General features: G+C 37.6%; 1 protein-coding gene across 5 annotated transcripts in view; it reads left to right on the top strand.

Moving 5' to 3' along the window:
- TET1 (tet methylcytosine dioxygenase 1) overlaps nucleotides 1-18,619 on the top strand; it is a 101,861-nt gene extending 83,242 nt beyond the window's left edge. For all 5 annotated transcript variants that reach the window (XM_069460574.1, XM_069460577.1, XM_069460576.1 and 2 more), the window contains 4 exons: nucleotides 5,369-5,458; nucleotides 7,703-7,840; nucleotides 12,429-12,783; nucleotides 17,607-18,619. In XM_069460574.1, the coding sequence (XP_069316675.1) occupies nucleotides 5,369-5,458; nucleotides 7,703-7,840; nucleotides 12,429-12,783; nucleotides 17,607-18,619 (1,596 nt within the window). The remainder of the gene's footprint in view (nucleotides 1-5,368; nucleotides 5,459-7,702; nucleotides 7,841-12,428; nucleotides 12,784-17,606) is intronic.
- Nucleotides 18,620-19,311: the final 692 nt, after the last annotated feature.

Raw genomic sequence — 19,311 nt, 5'->3', positions numbered from 1 at the left:
AACTCTTGGGTGGGTAGGCAGTGGGGAGTGGTTGGGGCACAAATAGGAACTAAGTATGGTAATGTTTGTTGGCTTTGTTTGGGTGGAGAAGATTTACATATTGATTCACTCTAAAATTGGTGCGTTTTAATCACTGAGCAGTGACCAACAGAAAAAAACAAACAAGTGTATAAATACATACACACAAGATAATAATTAAAATAAGACTAACAGAAAATAATACTTACTCTTCTTACATGTAACAGTACTAACATTAAAATATAAAGAAAGTTAATGTCAATATAGTGATTTCTAATCTGTATGATGCATCATAATATTTTAAATTAGATTTCATTTCTTTTTGAACTCTTAGTTTTGACCTACTAAGCTGATTTATGTCCCACTAACAAGTCATGAGCCAAAGATTGGAAAACATACATTTGACAAAGTGTATGTTAAATTTTTTTTAATTAGTAGCAATAGAATTTATATCTTTTGAACTAGTGGGAAAAAATTTTTAAAGAAAACAATCAGGAGCCTGGCATGGTGGCTCTTGCCTATAATCCTAGCACTTTGGGAGGCCGAGAAGCCTAGGAGGGAGGATCACTTGAGGCCAATAATTTAAGACCAGCCTGAGCAACATAATGAGACCCCATATCTACAAAAATAGAAAAATTAGCTGGGCATGGTGGTGGGCACACCTGTACTGCCAGCTTCTTGGGAGGCTGAGGTAAGAGGTTCTCTTGAACCCAGGAGTCTGAGGTTGCAGTGAGCTATGATGATACCACTGCACTCTAGTCTTATATTCTATAAGTCAGTGAAGGGAATTAAAGAAATCATTAGCATGCATGATAAATAGAAAACACCAAATTAAACATCAGGAATTAATCCAACTAAGTATGTAATATAATTAATATAGCACCTTTCAAAAAAAAGCTCACAATTAAGAAATAATATTCCTATTACAGATATAATCAAAATTATTCAGCATTTTCTAGAGTTTCCAGGTATTGCAATAAAACCAGGAAGTGGCTCAAAAGAGAGGGAAGTGTTATTTACAGATAATATGATTTTCTATCTAGAAAAGAAAATAATCAACCTACTGAATATTATGACTATTAATAAGTTTAACAAGATGGCAAATACAAGGCTATCTTGTTAAAAATCAATTAACTTTCATGTCTACCAGTCATAACCATTAGGAAACATGACATTAAGAAAGAGTCCCATTGACATTAGCAACAAAAATCTATAAAATACCTCACAAGAAGTCTATTGGACTTGATAATGGGAATATACCATATTCGAGGATCAGGACACTTGATAATGTGATGTCAGATGTTTCTTAAAATTAATGAGCTAAGTATTCTTTCTAAATATTACATGATGAAAGTATAATATCTATTACTATACAAATACAAGGGGTCTTCAAAAGTTTCATGGAAAATATATATTATGGAAAAAAATGCACGTATTTCACACTTTATTTGCACCAAAATAAACTTGTGCTAACTTGTTACAACATGTCTGAACAAAATCTAGTTTGAGGCACTAGAAAGGATAAGACATCAATTTAAAAAGAGCCCCTGTCAGAGCAACATGGATTCTGCTAAGATTGAAGCAAGAACAAAGATCAAGTTTATGGTGAAGCTTGGGTGGAAGAATGGTGAGATCATTGATACTTTATCAAAACTTTATGGGTGCTGGGCGTGGTGGCTCACGCCTGTAATCCTAGCACTCTGGGAGGCTGAGGCAGGAGGATCGCTTGAGCCCAGGAGTTTGAGGTTGCTGTGAGCTTAGCTGATGCCATGGCACTCACTCTAGCCAGGGCAACAGAGTGAGACTCTGTCTCAAAAAAAAACTTTATGGGTGCGATGCCCCAGAGAAATCAGCAATTTACAAATGGATAATTTGGAAAATCCATTAAGACAAATGGATAATTTGTCTTAAGAGGGCAAAAACATGATGTTGAAGGTGAAGCCACAGCAGCAGACTATCTACATTAATTTGCAAGTAAAAAATTCATCTTGTTTGTGCCTTAGTTGAGGACTGACAATTAAGAGCAGAAATTATAGCCAACACCATAGACATCTCAGATGGTTCATTTTACACAATTCTGACTGAAATTAAAGTTGAGCAAATTTTCCATTTTATGGGTACCAAAACCACTGGGCCCAGATCAGCTATAGATGCGAATGGAAATTTTATACAAGTGGGATCAAGATTCGAAAGCATTTCTTTGAAGAATTCCAGGAAATGAAACATGGCTTTGCTAGTAGAATCCTGAAGGAAATGCACAGTCAAAAGCAATGGCTACCAAGAAGTGGAAGTGGTCCAATGGACTAAGTGAAGAGCAAAGGTCATGGCAACAATGTTTTGGGATGCTGATGGCATTCGGCTTGTTGACTTTCTGGAGAGCCAAAGAACAGTAACATCTGCTAATCATGAGAATGCTTTGAGAAAGTTAGCTAAAGTTTTACCAGAAAAAAGTCCAGAAAAGCTTCACCAGGGAGTCCCTCTTCACTACAACAGTGCTCCTGCTCTTTCCTCTCATCAAACAAGGGCAATTTTGCAAAACCTTTCATGGGAAATCATTAGGCATCAACTTTACAGTCCTGATTTGCCTCTTTCTGACTTTTTGTTTCCTCACATTTTTTTAAAGGGTAGTCAAGTGAAGCAGTGGGAGTGGAGAAGGAACAAAGGAATCTGTAACTGGTTGTGATCAATTAGTTGTAAACACCACTGCACTCAGACCAGCCTTGTTTCCTAATCTTAAAATCTATAAAAGGCTATGTTGCCCAGCCTAGTCTCGAACTCCTGGCCTCAAGCAATCCTCCTGCTTCAGCCACCCTAGTAGCTGGGACTTTTAGGCACATGCCACCTCACCCAGCTATCTTTTTTACGTTTATCTTTTAATTGTATTTTTCCACAAACTTTTTGAAGTCCCATTGTATATTAGTAATACTGAAATGACTTCAATTTTTTGCTACTACAATAATACTGTTATACAATTAATGAATGTGAGATCAGTTTTTGTTTGTGATTAGCATTAACAGTGAGTAACATTTGTAAGTGCTTATAATACAGGAAGAAGCATGGCTCATACCAGGAGCTGTCAGAAGGGCAATCTGACTGAAGCTCAGCAGGCAAAGGAGAGTGAGGTACACGCAGCTGCCCTGTGAGCCATATCAAGAATTTTATTAGATCATCGAAGGGTTTTAAGACAAGTGACATAATTAAATGTGTCCTTTGATGAGATCTCTCTGGTGGTCTTTGAATAATTGATTGGCCACGAGTGGACTTGGCACGATGAGCCAACTATCTATGAGAACAATCCCTCAAGGGATAATGGTGGCTTAAACTGTGTGGCGGTGGTCACCATTGACATGGGGCACACTGAAATGGGACCACGTTTGCAGAGGGGAGATCATAAATTCAGTTTGGACATGTTTGTTTTTAAGTTCCTAAAGGAAATCTAAGTAGGGATGTCAGGTCAATAATAATATGAACTGGAGCTGAAGGGATGGTCGAGGTTGTAATGACAGCCATAGGTGTAGACATCATGGTCCTAGAGATTAGGTAGAGAGTGAGAAGCACAATGGGATATAGTCTTGAACACCAATAGGTAGGTAAAGATCTGATAAGAAGCTGCCCCTAGGCCGGGCGCGGTGGCTCACGGCTGTAATCCTAGCACTCTGGGAGGTCAGGGTAGGAGGATGGCTTGAGGTCAGGAGTTCGAGGCTAGCCTGGGCAACAGCTTGAGCAAGAGTAAGAGACCGTCTCTACAAAAAAAAAAAAAAAAAAAAAGAAGCTGCTTCTATACGTGATGTGCACATTCATTCTAATGAAACAATTAGAAATTCAGAGTTTTTACAATATGAATAATGAGCCTCACAATAAAAAAATGATGCCGGTAGTCAACTATACAAGCTTTATTTGAGTTGTTTCTGTTTGCCTACTTAATTTCAACACTCTCACATGATAAATGAGATATTGCAAGATGACAAACCACTCAGTTTGACTTGTGATGTTGGATGGCCCATGATAGAATAGATATAACTATAAAATAGAATAAAATTATGTGAGAGTATTGAAGAATATAAACTTAATAGTGCATAAGAATTATGGAATTGGCATGTGACTTTTCCAATGTTTATGTCAATAGCAGTACACAACTATTAATATTTCCCTGCTTTATTCTGTCAGCAATAAAACACAATTATCCACCCCACACAATATTTCCAGGGTTACAAAACACAATTAAAATTGTTTTCATGGGTCTTTAAATGATTCTAAATTTTGTCCTCAATAAATGCAGTAATTTATGTGCAGGTATATCTAGGAAATGTCTTTAAAGTAGAATCATGGTTTTCCTGACGTTTTTTAGCCACTTCAAGTAACAGATACAAAAGTAGACAGATGAACAGACTAATCTAGAAATTGACCCTATGAAATTTTTTTGCATAGTAAAGCAGCAGGAAACCAAAAAGGTTATCTGTGATGCTTTATAGTTGCCAAGATTGAGGCTTGTCAAAAATCACTACAGAACCGACTTCCTATGTCTGCATTTTTTTGTGGCTTTGTCTTTCATAATAATTTGCATACCAGATGTGAACTGATTTACATGAAGGTCTTCTTAATGTGTTTGACATCTCCATCTACTCTATCTCACATGAGGTGAAAGCCTCAGTCTTTTTTTAGTCCCTTCTCCATGCTTGCTCTCTATTCCCTTTCAACTGACTTCTTAGATCTGACTGTTCATTTATCAAGTCTCTAACTTTTTATAGAATATAATCATTTCTGAAAAACTTTCAGTGGCCTTTCAACTCTTCTTATTTGCAAAGTCTCTCCCCTCTGTTTCATGCGTCATACTTGGCATCACTGACATTTTTAATAGAGACTCTTTTTGTGATAGTTTAAAAACATACTGTTTATATGTGAGATAGGATCTGATACATAGTATGTGCTTTATGTATGTTCTCTCCCTTCTCTGTTACATAAACTTATCGAATTGAATCTGAATTGTTTACCTTGACATCTCCCCTTAGCAGCAGGAACCTTGTCTTTATTTATTCCAAGTGCCGAGTACTATTGAATAAATATAAAATAATGATTCTCATTCTTAACAATATGAACAGTTTTGTAACTTACCTCTAACACTAAATTTCTAATTAACTTATAACAAAATAGTCATTTCAAAAGACTTAAAACATAACAATTTCTAATAGTGTAGATTAAGAAAACATATTATATTTTCTATGGTATCTATTTTATCAGGGTAAGTATGAATTGTGCATCAACGACTATCAGCAATGATTTATGATTCAATTCATACCTTAAATTCACTTGATATCATAAAATAACTGATATAGACTGTCTTTTCCCATAGGAAAAAAACCTTGAAGATAACCTACAGAGTTTGGCTACACAATTAGCTCCTATTTATAAGCAGTATGCTCCAGTTGCTTACCAAAATCAGGTACGTTTTGGAACCTTATACACTGCCCTTAAGTATGGTTGTACTTCGGTTTTTTGAGACAAGGTCTCACTCTCTCTGGGTAGAGTTCAGTGGCATCATCATAGCTCACAGCAACCTCAAATTTCTGGGCTCAAGCCATCCTCCTGCTTCAGCCTCCTGAGTAGCTGGGACTACAGGTGTGCACCACCACACCCAGCTAATTTTTTTTTTTTTTTTTTTTTTTTGTAGAGAGAGGTTCTCACTATGCTCACTATGTTGCTCAGGCTGGTCTTGAACTCCTGGGCTCAAGGGATCCTCCCACTTCAGCCTCCTAAAGTGCTGGGATTACATGCTTTGTATACAGCCCCGAACTTTTTATATATATTAAAAAATCATTATTAATAAAAAACTTTTCAAATTAGAACATAATATTTATATATACATAGATAGTATATTTATATAAACATATAAAATTGTGTTTTAAATGATTAGTCTTTTCTGATAATCTTCCAATTATGATAGTTGAATTAAAACTCCAAGGTGGTAGAAGTATATTATTTGTATTAATAAAAATTATAGAAGCAGGAATGCATGGTTGGTTCAACATATGAAAATCAATAAATGTAATACATTATAGATTCAGAAAAGGCATTTGATAAAACCAACATTCTTGCATGATAAAAAATAAACACTGTAATAAACTATCGATAGGAATAGACAGAACTTACCCCTGCCTAGAAAAGGGCAACTAACTACACAAAACACACAGTTAACATCATAATTAACGGTAGAAGACTAAAAGCTTTTTGCCTAAGATCTGGAACTAGATAAAGATGTCCACTCTCACCATTTATATTAAACATTGTATTGGAGGTTCTAGCCATGGCAATTAGGCAAGTAAAAGAAATCCAGATTGAAAAAGGAAAGGTAAAACTCTACAAGCAGATAATATGATCCTGTATATAGAAAATCTAAGGAGTCCATATAAAAACTATTAGAGATAATAGACAAGTTCAGCAAGGTTTCAGGACATAAGATTAATAATGTAAAACCCACTGTATTTCTGTTCACTAGCAATGAACAATCCAAAAATGAAAGTAAGAGAAAATTGATGATTGGGCCAGGCATGGTGACTCACGCCTGTAGTTCCAGCACTTTGGGAGCCCAAGGAGGGAGGATCACTGGGGCCAGGAGTTTGAGACCATCCTGGGCAACATATCGAGTGAGACTCCATATCTACAAAAAATTTCTTTATAAAAAGAAAAAAATAGATAATTGGACTTCATCAAAATTAAAAACTTTGTGCTTCAAAGGACACCATCAAGAAAGTGAAAATATAAATCATTTTGTGAAAAATAATTTTAAATCATATATCAAATTAGAAAAGAAGTGTATTTTTTTTTTTTTTTTTAAGAACGTGACCAGAGGTCTGTATCTGGTTTTTTTGTTTGTTTGTTTTTTGGTTTTTTTTGTTTTTTTAGATAGAGTCTCTCGCTCTGTCCTCTGTCACCCAGGCTATATAGTGCAGTGGGGTCATCATAGCTCACTGCAACCTCAAACTCCTGGGCTCAAGTGATCTTCCTGCCCCACCCCAGCCTCTCAAGTAGCTGGGACTACACAGCACCAGGCCCAGCTAATTTTTTAAAGTTTTCTGTAGAGGTAGGGTCTTTCTATTGCCCAGCCTGATCTGGAACTCCTGGCCTCAAACGACCCTCCCACCTTGGCTTTCCAAAATGGTGAGATTACAGGCGTGAGCCACCACATCAAGCCAGAGGTCCATATTTTTAAAAACATTTAGTTTATTTGTATTAACATTAATAACATGCTCTCTGTTAAGTTCCAACTTTTCATATTAAAAGGAATTATAAATTCACTTTCTGTCATGGTTCATGGAATTGTATAGATATGTACTTTTTGTAGAAATGTAAAACTATGCATATATATGTTTATTGGTCTTTCTAATGGAATAATATAGGCTACTTTAGTTGTTTATCCACCTTCAGCAGGAATTAGTATCCTCACTTTGCCTTCAGATGTAAAGTTGGGCATTGCCATTGTTCTTCATGTATTCTCAAGCACTTTATATCCACAGTATTGCTAAACTACACATTCACAACCATAATACACTGTAGTCTCAGAAATGACAAAGTGTAATTAATGTGAGAACTTGCCAGGAAATGATTTGTAGACTTTACTAAAGGTGATTTTTTTTTTTTTTTTTTTTTCCTGTCTTTTAAAAGCTGTGTTTCATGCTTTCTTCTTTAGGTAGAATATGAAAATGTTGCCCGAGAATGTCGGCTTGGCAGCAAGGAAGGTCGTCCTTTCTCTGGGGTCACTGCTTGCCTGGACTTCTGTGCCCATCCCCACAGGGACATTCACAACATGAACAATGGAAGCACTGTGGTATGTACCTGGGTAGCTTTCAATTCTCAAGGCTCCATCACTGTATACTTAGGCTGCAGTCCTTAAACTCTGATTGTTACTGTTACAAATCGTATTTTATGTGCTGTTAAATATAAGCATATTTATAGGTAGTATTTGTTAAATTTATTATCAATGTGCTTTGAAAAGTTACAAAACCAACCTTAAACAAATACTTTTGTTGACAGGCTTAGATTAATTGTGAACTGGGCACGGGTGGTTTATGCCTGTAATCCCTGTAATTCCAGCACTTTTTGGAGGCCCAAGTGGGAGGATCTTTGAGCCCAGGAGTTGGAGACCAGCCTAGGCAACATAGTGAGACCCCATCTGTACAAAAAATAAAAAAGTTAGCGAGTTGTGGTGGCAGGTGTCTATAATCCCAGCTACTTGAGAGGCTGAGGTGAAGGATCAGTTTCAAAGCAGCAGTGGGCTACGATCGTGCCACTGTACTCCAGCCTGGGGGATAGAGCCAGATGCTGTCTCTACAAAAAAAAAAAAAATTCAGATATGTTTGCTGGGAGATAGTAGAACACGATTATTTAAAGTGGCCATTCTGTGCTATCAAATTGGTAGGTATGAAGTTGAGCAGGTTACTTAATATTTCATTTTTCCATCTGTATCTCAGGGTTTTTGTGAGGGATTTGTGCCAAACTCACCATCATTTAAATGTTTATTGGTTCTTAATGCCAGTGTGTACAAAGTAATAAATATTCCAAAGTTAGCAATATATGCATTCAGATGTGCCTACTATGTTTATAGTCATGAAAATAATCACATACCCATTAAGTATCTCAGTCAAGAGGCAGAAGACCCAGTGCAAAATCGTACAATAGTCCTTTGTTTGCTTCAACTAATTGTCTCCTTGTCACCTAATAAAACAGAGATCAATAGAGAACGATTGCTTCTGTTTTTCCACTGCACCAGTTTGTTGGGTTTGCCTGGTAATTTGGAAACCTTCATTAAGACTTAAGCTATAGGCTCTTACAGTGTGATTGGAAGTGTACAACGAGATCTATCAAAAGGCCACCATCCTTGCTTGGGCAATAGATGTGTATCTATGATAGATTAAGAAGCCAAAATAACTTTTTTTGCACATCATTCCTCTCCACTAATGTCGAGTGTAGTCTTTGAGACTAATGCTGTTTACCAATGTTGAAGTTTTGTAAATCTAGCCTGGTGAATATTAGCCAGGCAATGGCTCATCATCGCTTGGCCAGTACATCTTACCTGAATTACCTCATTACCGAATATCTCTGATCAGACTGGATTAGGTTCAGAGTCAAATTAAGTTATGGTTTCTCTTCTGTGTTCTTTTAGTTCCACTGCTCTGATTACTCATGCAATGTGGCTCTTACCTGGAACTTGATCTCTCTCCAAATTTCTCCATCTTCAAAAACTTAAACTCTTAATTCTGCCACTACCTGTCCTCTCACCCTTTCTGTTTTCCCAGTCTTTCTAATTATGCTCATGTCTACTCCAGTTTCCTTCTTAGTCTCCTGTGGATAATTAAATTTTTTTTTTTTTTTTTTTTGAGACAGAGTCTCACTCTGTTGCCCAGGCTAGAGTGAGTGCCGTGGCGTCAGCCTAGCTCACAGCAACCTCAAACTCCTAGGCTTAAGTGATCCTACTGCCTCAGCCTCCCGAGTAGCTGGGACTACAGGCATGCGCCACCATGCCCGGCTAATTTTTTTTTTGTATATATATATTTTAGTTGTCCATATAATTTCTTTCTATTTTTAGTAGAGACGGGGTCTCGCTCTTGCTCAGGTTGGTCTCGAACTCCTGACCTCCAGCGATCCACCCGCCTCGGCCTCCCAGAGTGCTAGGATTACAGGCGTGAGCCACCGCGCCCGGCCCTGTGGATAATTAAATTGGTTGCAGTAACATTTATTAATGAAAGATTCTGGGCCGGGCGCGGTGGCTCACGCCTGTAATCCTAGCACTCTGGGAGGCCGAGGTGGGCGGATCGTTTGAGCTCAGGAGTTCAAGACCAGCCTGAGCAAGAGCGAGACCCCATCTCTACTAAAAATAGAAAGAAATTATATGGACAGCTAAAAATATATATAGAAAAAATTAGCCGGGCATGGTGGTGCATGCCTGTAGTCCCAACTACTTGGAAGGCTGAGACAGGAGGATTGCTTGAGCTCAGGAGTTTGAGGTTGCTGTGAGCTAGGCTGACGCCACGGCACTCACTCTAGCCTGGGCAACAGAGTGAGACTCTGTCTCAAAAAAAAAAAAAAGAAAGATTCTGATTTGCAAGATGACTGTTTTTAATTATTAACATATTACTACCCTGGTAGCTGCATATTTCAGGCCTTGCTGATAAATGTAACCATAGATATCTATCATGAAACCAAAAACACCTTGAAAATCAAATCTATTTTCAGTTTTTGTTATCTTAGGAACAGCTTTCAGCTCTGGAAAGATATTTTTAATGAAAAATAAAAAAATGATTTGATATGTTTCTCTTGGATTTCTGTTAACATTGGGGAAGTAATTATAATTAAAATATTACTTTATAATACAAAATATTAATAGTTATCAAAGGTCAGGAATTTTTTTGTCTATTAATATAGTTCTGTATTTTCATTTCTCTAAAATAAATACAACTTTTAAAATAAGGAGGAGGGGCCGGGCGTGGTGGCTCACGCCTGTAATCCTAGCACTCTGGGAGGCCGAGGTGGGCGGATCGTTTGAGCTCAGGAGTTCGAGACCAGCCTGAGCAAGAGCGAGACCCCATCTCTACTAAAAATAGAAAGAAATTATATGGACAGCTAAAAATATGTATAGAAAAAATTAGCCGGGCATGGTGGTGCATGCCTGTAGTCCCAGCTACTCGGGAGGCTGAGACAGGAGGATCCCTTGAGCTCAGGAGTTTGAGGTTGCTGTGAGCTAGGCTGACGCCACGGCACTCACTCTAGCCTGGGCAACAAAGCGAGACTCTGTCTCAAAAAAAAAAAAAATAAGGAGGAGGGCTTAGATCGATTGCATTAAAGAGAAATTTTTTTTTTAAGGTATAGTATTTTTTTTTCTTTTGTGGGGGTTTTTTTTTTTTTTTTTTTTTTTTTTTGACAAAGTCTCACTCTGTTGCCCAGGCTAGAGTGCCCTGGCATCAGCCTAGCTCACAGCAACCTCAAACTCCTGGGCTCAAGCAATCCTCCTGCCTCAGCCTCCTGAGTAGCTGGGATTACAGGCATGTGCCACCATGCCCAGCTAATTTTTTCTATATATATTTTTAGTTGTCCATATAATTTCTTTCTATTTTTAGTAGAGACAGGGCCTCGCTCTTGCTCAGGCTGGTCTTGAACTCCTGAGCGCAAATGATCCTCCCACCTCGGCCTCCCAGAGTGCTAGGATTACCACGCTCAGCCTAAGATATAGTATTTTATATTCAAAAGATAGGCCGGTGTGTTTTTTTGTGGCTTCTCACTGGAATAGAATCAAAATGGAGCAGAAAGAGAAAATTTGTTTGGTTGTTTTTTTTTTTTTTTTTTTTTTTTTGAGACAGAGTCTCACTCTGTTGCCCAGGCTAGAGTGCCGTGGCGTCAGCCTAGCTCACAGCAACCTCAAACTCCTGAGCTCAAGCGATCCTCCTGTCTCAGCCTCCCGAGTAGCTGGGACTACAGGCATGCACCACCATGCCCGGCTAATTTTTTCTATATATATTTTTAGCTGTCCATATAATTTCTTTCTATTTTTAGTAGAGATGGGGTCTCGCTCTTGCTCAGGCTGGTCTTGAACTCCTGAGCTCAAACGATCCGCCCACCTCGGCCTCCCAGAGTGCTAGAATTACAGGCGTGAGCCACCGCGCCCAGCCTGAGAAAATTTGTTGATGTTAAATATTTTAGTTAAATTTTCGAAACTGAAACTGTAAGTCCTTTTAGAAAGAGAAATCTCTTATACCTCTTTTTTTGCTTTTGATATTCTCAATTCATTTCATGAAGAAAAAAAAATTATCCTGACAAAGAAGGCAGAGAACATATCTATAAATAAATCCCACTTTTAAGCAAAAGTAGAAAAATCTAAAGGAAAACCCAGGAAATTAGGATAATTCATTATAATTAAGCCCCCTCTACCCAAGGAATTGATATTATTGAAATATTCAGAAATAGGGTGCTATATAAGCTAAAATCATACCATTATTTATTTACTTATTTTATTTTTCTGTTGTTTTTCTTTTTTCACCAGGTCTGCTTCCAAATACATCTTCTTAATAATTAACACTTAATATAAACTCAATAAACACAATTTAAGAGCCATTCCTTAACTTAGGCAATACAGTAAGATGGATGTAACAAGAAGCTTTAACATAAAAAAAAGTTGTATAATATTATTTATAAAATCAACTCAATATTACTTGTCTGCTTATAAACAAATGATAAGTTACTAGAATGGAGTACAGTTAGGTGCCTTGATATAAGATATGTATCCAAAATTAATAGACCATCAGTAATCAATCAATAAATTGGGAATACATATTACTTTCTCAATGGCAACAAAAAGAATGTAGGAATAACTATAGTGAATGTGCACAACCTATATTTCCCATTTCATGTTTCCTTCCTACTAGGTTTGTACTTTAACACGAGAAGATAACCGCTCATTGGGTGTTATTCCTCAAGATGAGCAGCTCCATGTGCTACCTCTTTATAAACTTTCAGACACAGATGAGTTTGGCTCAAGGGAAGGAATGGATGCCAAGATCAAATCTGGGGCTATCGAGGTCCTCACACCCCGCCGCAAAAAAAGAACACGTTTCACTCAGCCTGTTCCTCGTTCTGGGAAAAAGAGGGCTGCAATGATGACAGAGGTTCTGGCACATAAGATAAGGGCAGTTGAGAAGAAACTCATTCCTAAAATCAAGCGGAAAAATAACAGCACCATGACAACAAACAACAATAAGGCTTCGTCACTGCCACTCTTAGGTGAGTCCTATGCAACCTGCTAATTTTCTCTCTACAACTTTCATTGACGAAAGAGTTTGTACTTGCCCTTTCATGTTATTTTTCCTCTCCTTTATCTTAGTTATTGTCTTAGTGATGAGACATTATGAAAACAGAAATTTTAGAGCAAATATTAATTAACTCATTGTTCTTGAATCTAATTTGTCATTATTATAGTTTGTTAGGAGTTACAACTCAGACACTGAATGTATTTCTACATATGTGCCTGAACTAAAAGTCAATAAAAAAAGTGACCCTTAAGTATTTCTTGGTAATTTTTTCTACTTATCCTTTTTTATATTTTAACATTCTTATCGTTGTTCCTGTGACTTTCCCATATAATTTGAAGCCCTACTCATTTTTCTTGGTATAGATGAATGACATGACTTCCTGGAAGCCTTCCTTGATCACCTTTAGCATCAGTTTTTTTTGTTTGTTTTGTTTGGTAATCCAGTCAACAGATATTACTAAACACCACTTTGAAGCCCTTTGATTTTTTTTTTTTTTTTTTTTTAGTACCTTATGAAAACTGTCAATGAACTTCTTCGAACTGCTTTAGGTTTTAGAAAAGTTCTAGTGAGGGAGAAGGGAGATACTGCTGTAAGAGATTTTCTACTTAAATATGGCTGCTAAAAAAAGGATTCACTGCGAATATGGCATTTGAGCAAAGTCCGAAAGGAAATGAGAGGGTCAGCGACGTCAATATTTGGAAAATAATATTCTAGGCAGAGGAAATGGCAAGTTCACAGGTTCAGAGGCAGGACTTTACCTTGACTATTGGAGGTGTGTAAAGAGGCCAGCATGACTGGAGCAGAGTGTGAAATGAGCAGAATACTAGCAGATAAGATCAGAGTCCTAAGAGGGGTGTGTGAGCAACTCCCCCCAGGCTTTGTAGACTTCTGTAAAGGCGCTGACCTTTATTGTGAGTAAGGAGAAGGTTACTGCAGATTTCAGAATAAAGCAGGGCTATGATCTGACTCAAATGTAACCCTGTGGTTACTGGGTTGAAACTATAATAATAAAAGGGAGCAGAGGACAGAAAAGTAGGGAGATCACAGAATCTTTTTTTTTTTTTTTTTTTTTGAGACAGAGTGTCGCTTTGTTGCCCAGGCTAGAGTGAGTGCCGTGGCGTCAGCCTAGCTCACAGCAACCTCAAACGCCTGGGCTTAAGCGATCCTACTGCCTCAGCCTCCCGAGTAGCTGGGACTACAGGCATGCGCCACCATGCCCGGCTAATTTTTTTTTTTTTTCTATATATATTTTAGTTGGCCAGATAATTTCTTTCTATTTTTAGTAGAGACGAGGTCTCGCTCATTGCTCAGGCTGGTCTCGAACTCCTGACCTTGAGCGATCCACCCGCCTCGGCCTCCCAGAGTGCTAGGATTACAGGCGTGAGCCACCGCGCCCGGCCGGAGATCACAGAATCTATCCTAACACTTCAAGAGAGAGAGGATGGAGAATGGGCCAGAGTAGCTAATGAGGAGGACATGAGCAATGTCTTGATTCTGATGATGTTTTGAAGGCAGAGTCAACAGGATTTGGTAGATTAAACATAGAGTATGAGACAAAAAGAAGTGTCAAGGGTTACCCTGATGTTAGAGGCCTGAGGGAACTGGAAGGATGCAGTCAGCAAGAGGAACGGGGAGAGAAGAACAGCTTTGGAAAGATAGATGGTGGGAGATCCGAAGCTCACTTTTGGATGTATCAATTTCAAGAACTTATCAGGCATTCCAATGGTTGCATTAGGTAGGCAGAGAAGAAGTTCAGGCAGGAGATGTAAGTTCAGGCAGGTCAGCAGCATAGGGAGAGTATGAAAGCCAAGAAACTCAAAGAAGGATAAAAGCAACTCAAGAACAAAACCTGGGAATTCTCAATTTTTAGAGGATTCAGAGATGAGAAGGAAACAGCATGGAAAATTTAGAAGGTGTGGTGAGATAAGAGTGAAACCAAAGGCTAGTATTTTAAGAAAGGAATGACTGACTTCTCAAATGCTCCTCCTTTGTCCAGTGATGTGAAGACTAAAATTTCCCCATTCTATGCAAAGGCTATTAGAGGCCCTGTGAGAGCAGATTCAGTAGAATGGTGGAATAGAGAATGAATGAAAGTGGATTTATGAGGAAATGGAAGAGGAAGAGGAATCAGAGAAATTATTTTGGTTGGCTACAAAGGGCATCAGTGGAATGCAGTGAAGGTTATAGAATTGAGAAGAGTTTAATGAAAATGTTAAAAAATGTACAAAAGTAGCCAGGCACAGTGGCTCATGCCTGTAATCCTAACACTTTGGGGAGGCCTAGGCAGGAGGATCACTTGTGGCCAGGAGTTCAAGACCAGCCTGAATTCCAAGATCAAGAAAGAAAAAAAAAAAAAAAAAGACCAGCTTGAACAAAAGTGAGACCCTGTCTCTACAAAAAATAGAAAAATTTGCTGGGTGTGGCAGTGTGCACATATAGTTCTGGCTACATGAGGGACTGAGGCAGGAGAATGGCTTGAGCCCAGGAGTTGAAGGCTACATTAAGTTATGATGATGTCCCTGCACTCTAGCCTGGGCAACAGGTCAAGACTCTGTCTCAAATAAATAAAAAGAAAGAAAGAGAGAGAGAGAGAGGAAGGAAAGAAGGAAGGGAGGGAGGGAGGGAAGAAAAATGTTCAACTTGTCTCATCTTTGGTCTATAGAAACCTCTTAAGCTGGCTTCTGAGTTCTTTTGTCACAATCCCAGTTGTCTTTGATAGCTTTCTTTGCTTCTGTAACAAGATGTGCCAGGTTCATCTTAAATAGTTCTGCCCTATATCTAAAATCAGCCATTTCTCTAAGGAGCTACAGAAAAAAATACATCCCGAACTTACACTGATTTTCAAACTTAGAATTACAGGATATTCCTTAGCTTCTTTTATTGTTACATTGATAACAGAGGTTGTTTGTTTTTGTCAGATGAGAGAAATGACAGTACAGGCATTTATATAATGCTGGAAAGGATTCAATACAGAGAAATACTAAAGAGGCAAAGTGGGGAGAATTAGTATTCCTTCTTCCTTATAGCTCCATTTTACAGATATTTAATTTACGTTTATTTTATGATTTGCATATGTGGTCCTATGTTGCTTATAAAGAGCAACCATATCATTTTCATCTTTATGTCATTCCCCAATAGGATGCTGGTTAAAATGTGAATCGTTTTTGTATGTCATCTTTTGGCTATTTTCTTGCAATGTGTTTCCTGATATTAATGGCCGTAAGTACAATGGCCAACAACCTTCTGTTCCTTTGTAATTCTACCCACCCCTATTTTTAATCTTTCCTTCCTATTATATTCCTATTTTTAATCTTTCCTTACTATTATATACTTTCTACTGACAACTTAACCTCTAGAGACCACCATAGATAATAGCACAGGTTTCCTGACGTGTCATTGCTTGGGTTTTAAGTAATGAGAAATGTCATGTCTCCAGGTTGTATCATCTGAGAGGACAATTGCAGATCTTTGAAGTTAGTCAATCTTTACTGTTATTTTATTATTAGTTATTTTAAAATATGGCTACTTTACTTTTTCTTTTTCTTGGTCCTAAAATTTGCTGCTTGCACACTTCCAAAGATTTATTTTTTAATTTTTTATTGATACATAATAATTGTATATATTCATGGAGTACATGTTATATTTTGATACAAGCATATAACATAATGATCAAATAAGGGTAATTGGGACAAGATTCACCTGAAACATTTATCATTGCTTTATGTTGGGAACATTTGAAAACTTCTAGCTATTTGGAAATATAATAAATTATTGTTAACTATCATTGCACTATTGGACACTAAAACTTTTTCCTTCTATTTAACAGAATTACCCCTTCACCAAGACCTATTCATTACCCCTTCCCACCACCCATACCAATCTCTAGTAGCCACCATTCTATTCACTACCTCCTTGAGATCAATTTTTTTTAGGTCCCATATATGAGTGTGAAAATGCAATATTTGTCTTTCTGTATCTAGTTTATATCACTTAAAATAATGTCCTCCAGATCCATCCATGTTTCTGCAAATAACAAAATTTCCTTCTTTTTCATGGCCAAAATTTTTTTTAAGGACAGAGAATGTCCTCAAGAAAAATGTTTCCATTTGATAGGAGGTTTGTGTGGATCTTAGCAAACAACTCACACGTGCCAGTATGATAATAATGATCTACCTAATTAGTGAGAAAGAAAGGGAGCTGAAATGCTCTTGCTGTTGAGGGTCACAGAGTTTTATTTTCAACTAAAAATTTTTTGTATGACTTCCTCCAGCCTAATAATTGGCTTTGCCAATTATGATGTTTTTGTCCCAGAAATATTTATAAACTGTTACTTATTTTTACTTTTTGGAAAATGAAGTCATGCAATGCTTAAAATATATCTAAACATCTCTTTAAATAGTTAAATATTTTTCTACGTCATAATATTATAAGACTTGCACAATATTCCAATGTATAGTTGTATTTTTTATTTCATAGCCAATTAGGTCATTTCTAATATTTTACTATTTTAAACAATGAATATCCATTCTTTTGGCTGAATCTTTGCACTTATGATTACACGCCAACGGAAGAATTCTTTAAGGAAATTTGTTGGGTGAAAAAGCATACCAAACTACTTATAATATTTAATTCTGTGTGCATTTGAGTATGATTACAAACAAATAGAACAAAACTGGCCAACCAGTGTTTTATTATATTCTCTGCACTTCTCTTATAAAAATACCTCTTAAAGACAACAGCTAACAAAAGAAATTTGTATTTATCTTTACATTTGGTGTCCTTTTCTCTGTTTAGGGAATAAAACTGAGACGGTGCAACCTGAAATAAAAAGTGAAACGGAACCCCATTTTATCTTTAAAGTTTCAGAAAACACTAAAACCTGTTCCCTGATGCCATCCACTCCTCACCCGGCAAAGGAGGCAAACCTATCTCCAGGTTTCTCCTGCTCCTCGAAGACTGCTCCAGCCACCACAGCTCCATTTAAGAGTGATGCAACAGCCTCGCAGGGGTTTTCAGAAGGAAGTAGCGTACCCCACTACACAACGCCTTATGGAAGCCACAGCGGTGCCGATGCAACTGCTGGGGAATGCACTGGAATTGCACAGCCTGGTGAAGTGGCTCCTCTTCCCGCCCTATCTACACCTGTGACAGATTCCTTGGTGTATTCTGAGCCTCCCACTGGTCAACCTGAGCAGCTAACTTCTAATCAGCCAAACCAGCAGCCCCCGTTCCTCACCTCCCCTCATGAACTTGCTTCCTCTCTGATAGAAGAAGATGAGCAGCATTCTGAAGTAGATGAGCCCCTATCAGATGAGCCCCTCTCTGACGACCTCCTGTCGCCTGCTGAAGAGAAATTGCCCCACATTGATGAGTATTGGTCAGACAGCGAGCACATCTTCTTGGATGCCAATATTGGCGGGGTGGCAATAGCGCCTGCACATGGCTCAGTTTTAATTGAGTGTGCCCGGCGGGAGCTTCATGCTACGACTCCTGTTGAGCATCCAAACCGTAATCATCCTACTCGCCTCTCCCTTGTTTTTTACCAGCACAAAAACTTGAATAAGCCCCAACATGGTTTTGAACTAAACAAGATTAAGTTTGAGGCTAAAGAAGCTAAGAATAAGAAGATGAAAGCCTCAGAGCAAAAACACCAGGCAGCTAATGAGGTCCCTGAACTATCCTCTGAAGCAAATGAATTGAACCAAATTCCTTCTCATAAAGCAGTAACATTAACCCATGACAATGTCGTCACCGTATCCCCCTACGCTCTCACACATGTTGCAGGGCCCTATAACCATTGGGTCTGAAAGCTTTTCTCCCCTTCTTAATGCCTTTGCTGATGTAGTGTATTTTTACAAGGTGCTTTTGAAAGAAAGTCATGTTGTGGTTTACTATATCTTCATCTCACCCATTTCAAGTCTGAGGTAAAAAAAAAAAAAATGGGGTGGGTATTCTTAACTGTGACTATATTTTGACAATTGGTAGAAGGTGCACATTTTAAGCAAAAATAAATGTTTTATAGTTTTAAATACATAAAAGAAATGTTTTGGTTAGGTGTTAACCTTGATAGAATCACTCAGTTTGGTGCTTTAAATTAAGTCTGTTTACTATGAAACAAGAGTCATTTTTAGAGGATTTTAACAGGTTCATGTTCTATGATGTAAAATCAAGACAAACAGTGTTAACTCTACACAGCTCCTGGTGCTTAACCACATCGACACAGTTAAAAATAAGCTGAATTATTATTTCATGGTGCCATTGTTCCAACATCTTCCAATCATTGCTAGAAAATCGGCATATTCCTTTGAAATAAATGTATGAAATGTTTTCTCTCTTAAAATATTTCTCCTATATAAAATAACTCATTATTGTTAGTAATGGTTGGAGGCTGTTCATAAATTGTAAATATATATTTTAAAAGCACTTTCTATTTTTAAAAGTAACTTGAAATAATAGAGTATAAGAATCCTATTGTCTATTGTTTGTGCATATTTGCATA

Source organism: Eulemur rufifrons, chromosome 28, assembly GCF_041146395.1.
Source record: "Eulemur rufifrons isolate Redbay chromosome 28, OSU_ERuf_1, whole genome shotgun sequence".
NCBI classification, from domain to species: domain Eukaryota; kingdom Metazoa; phylum Chordata; class Mammalia; order Primates; family Lemuridae; genus Eulemur; species Eulemur rufifrons.
This window is presented reverse-complemented; position numbering and strand designations above follow the sequence as displayed.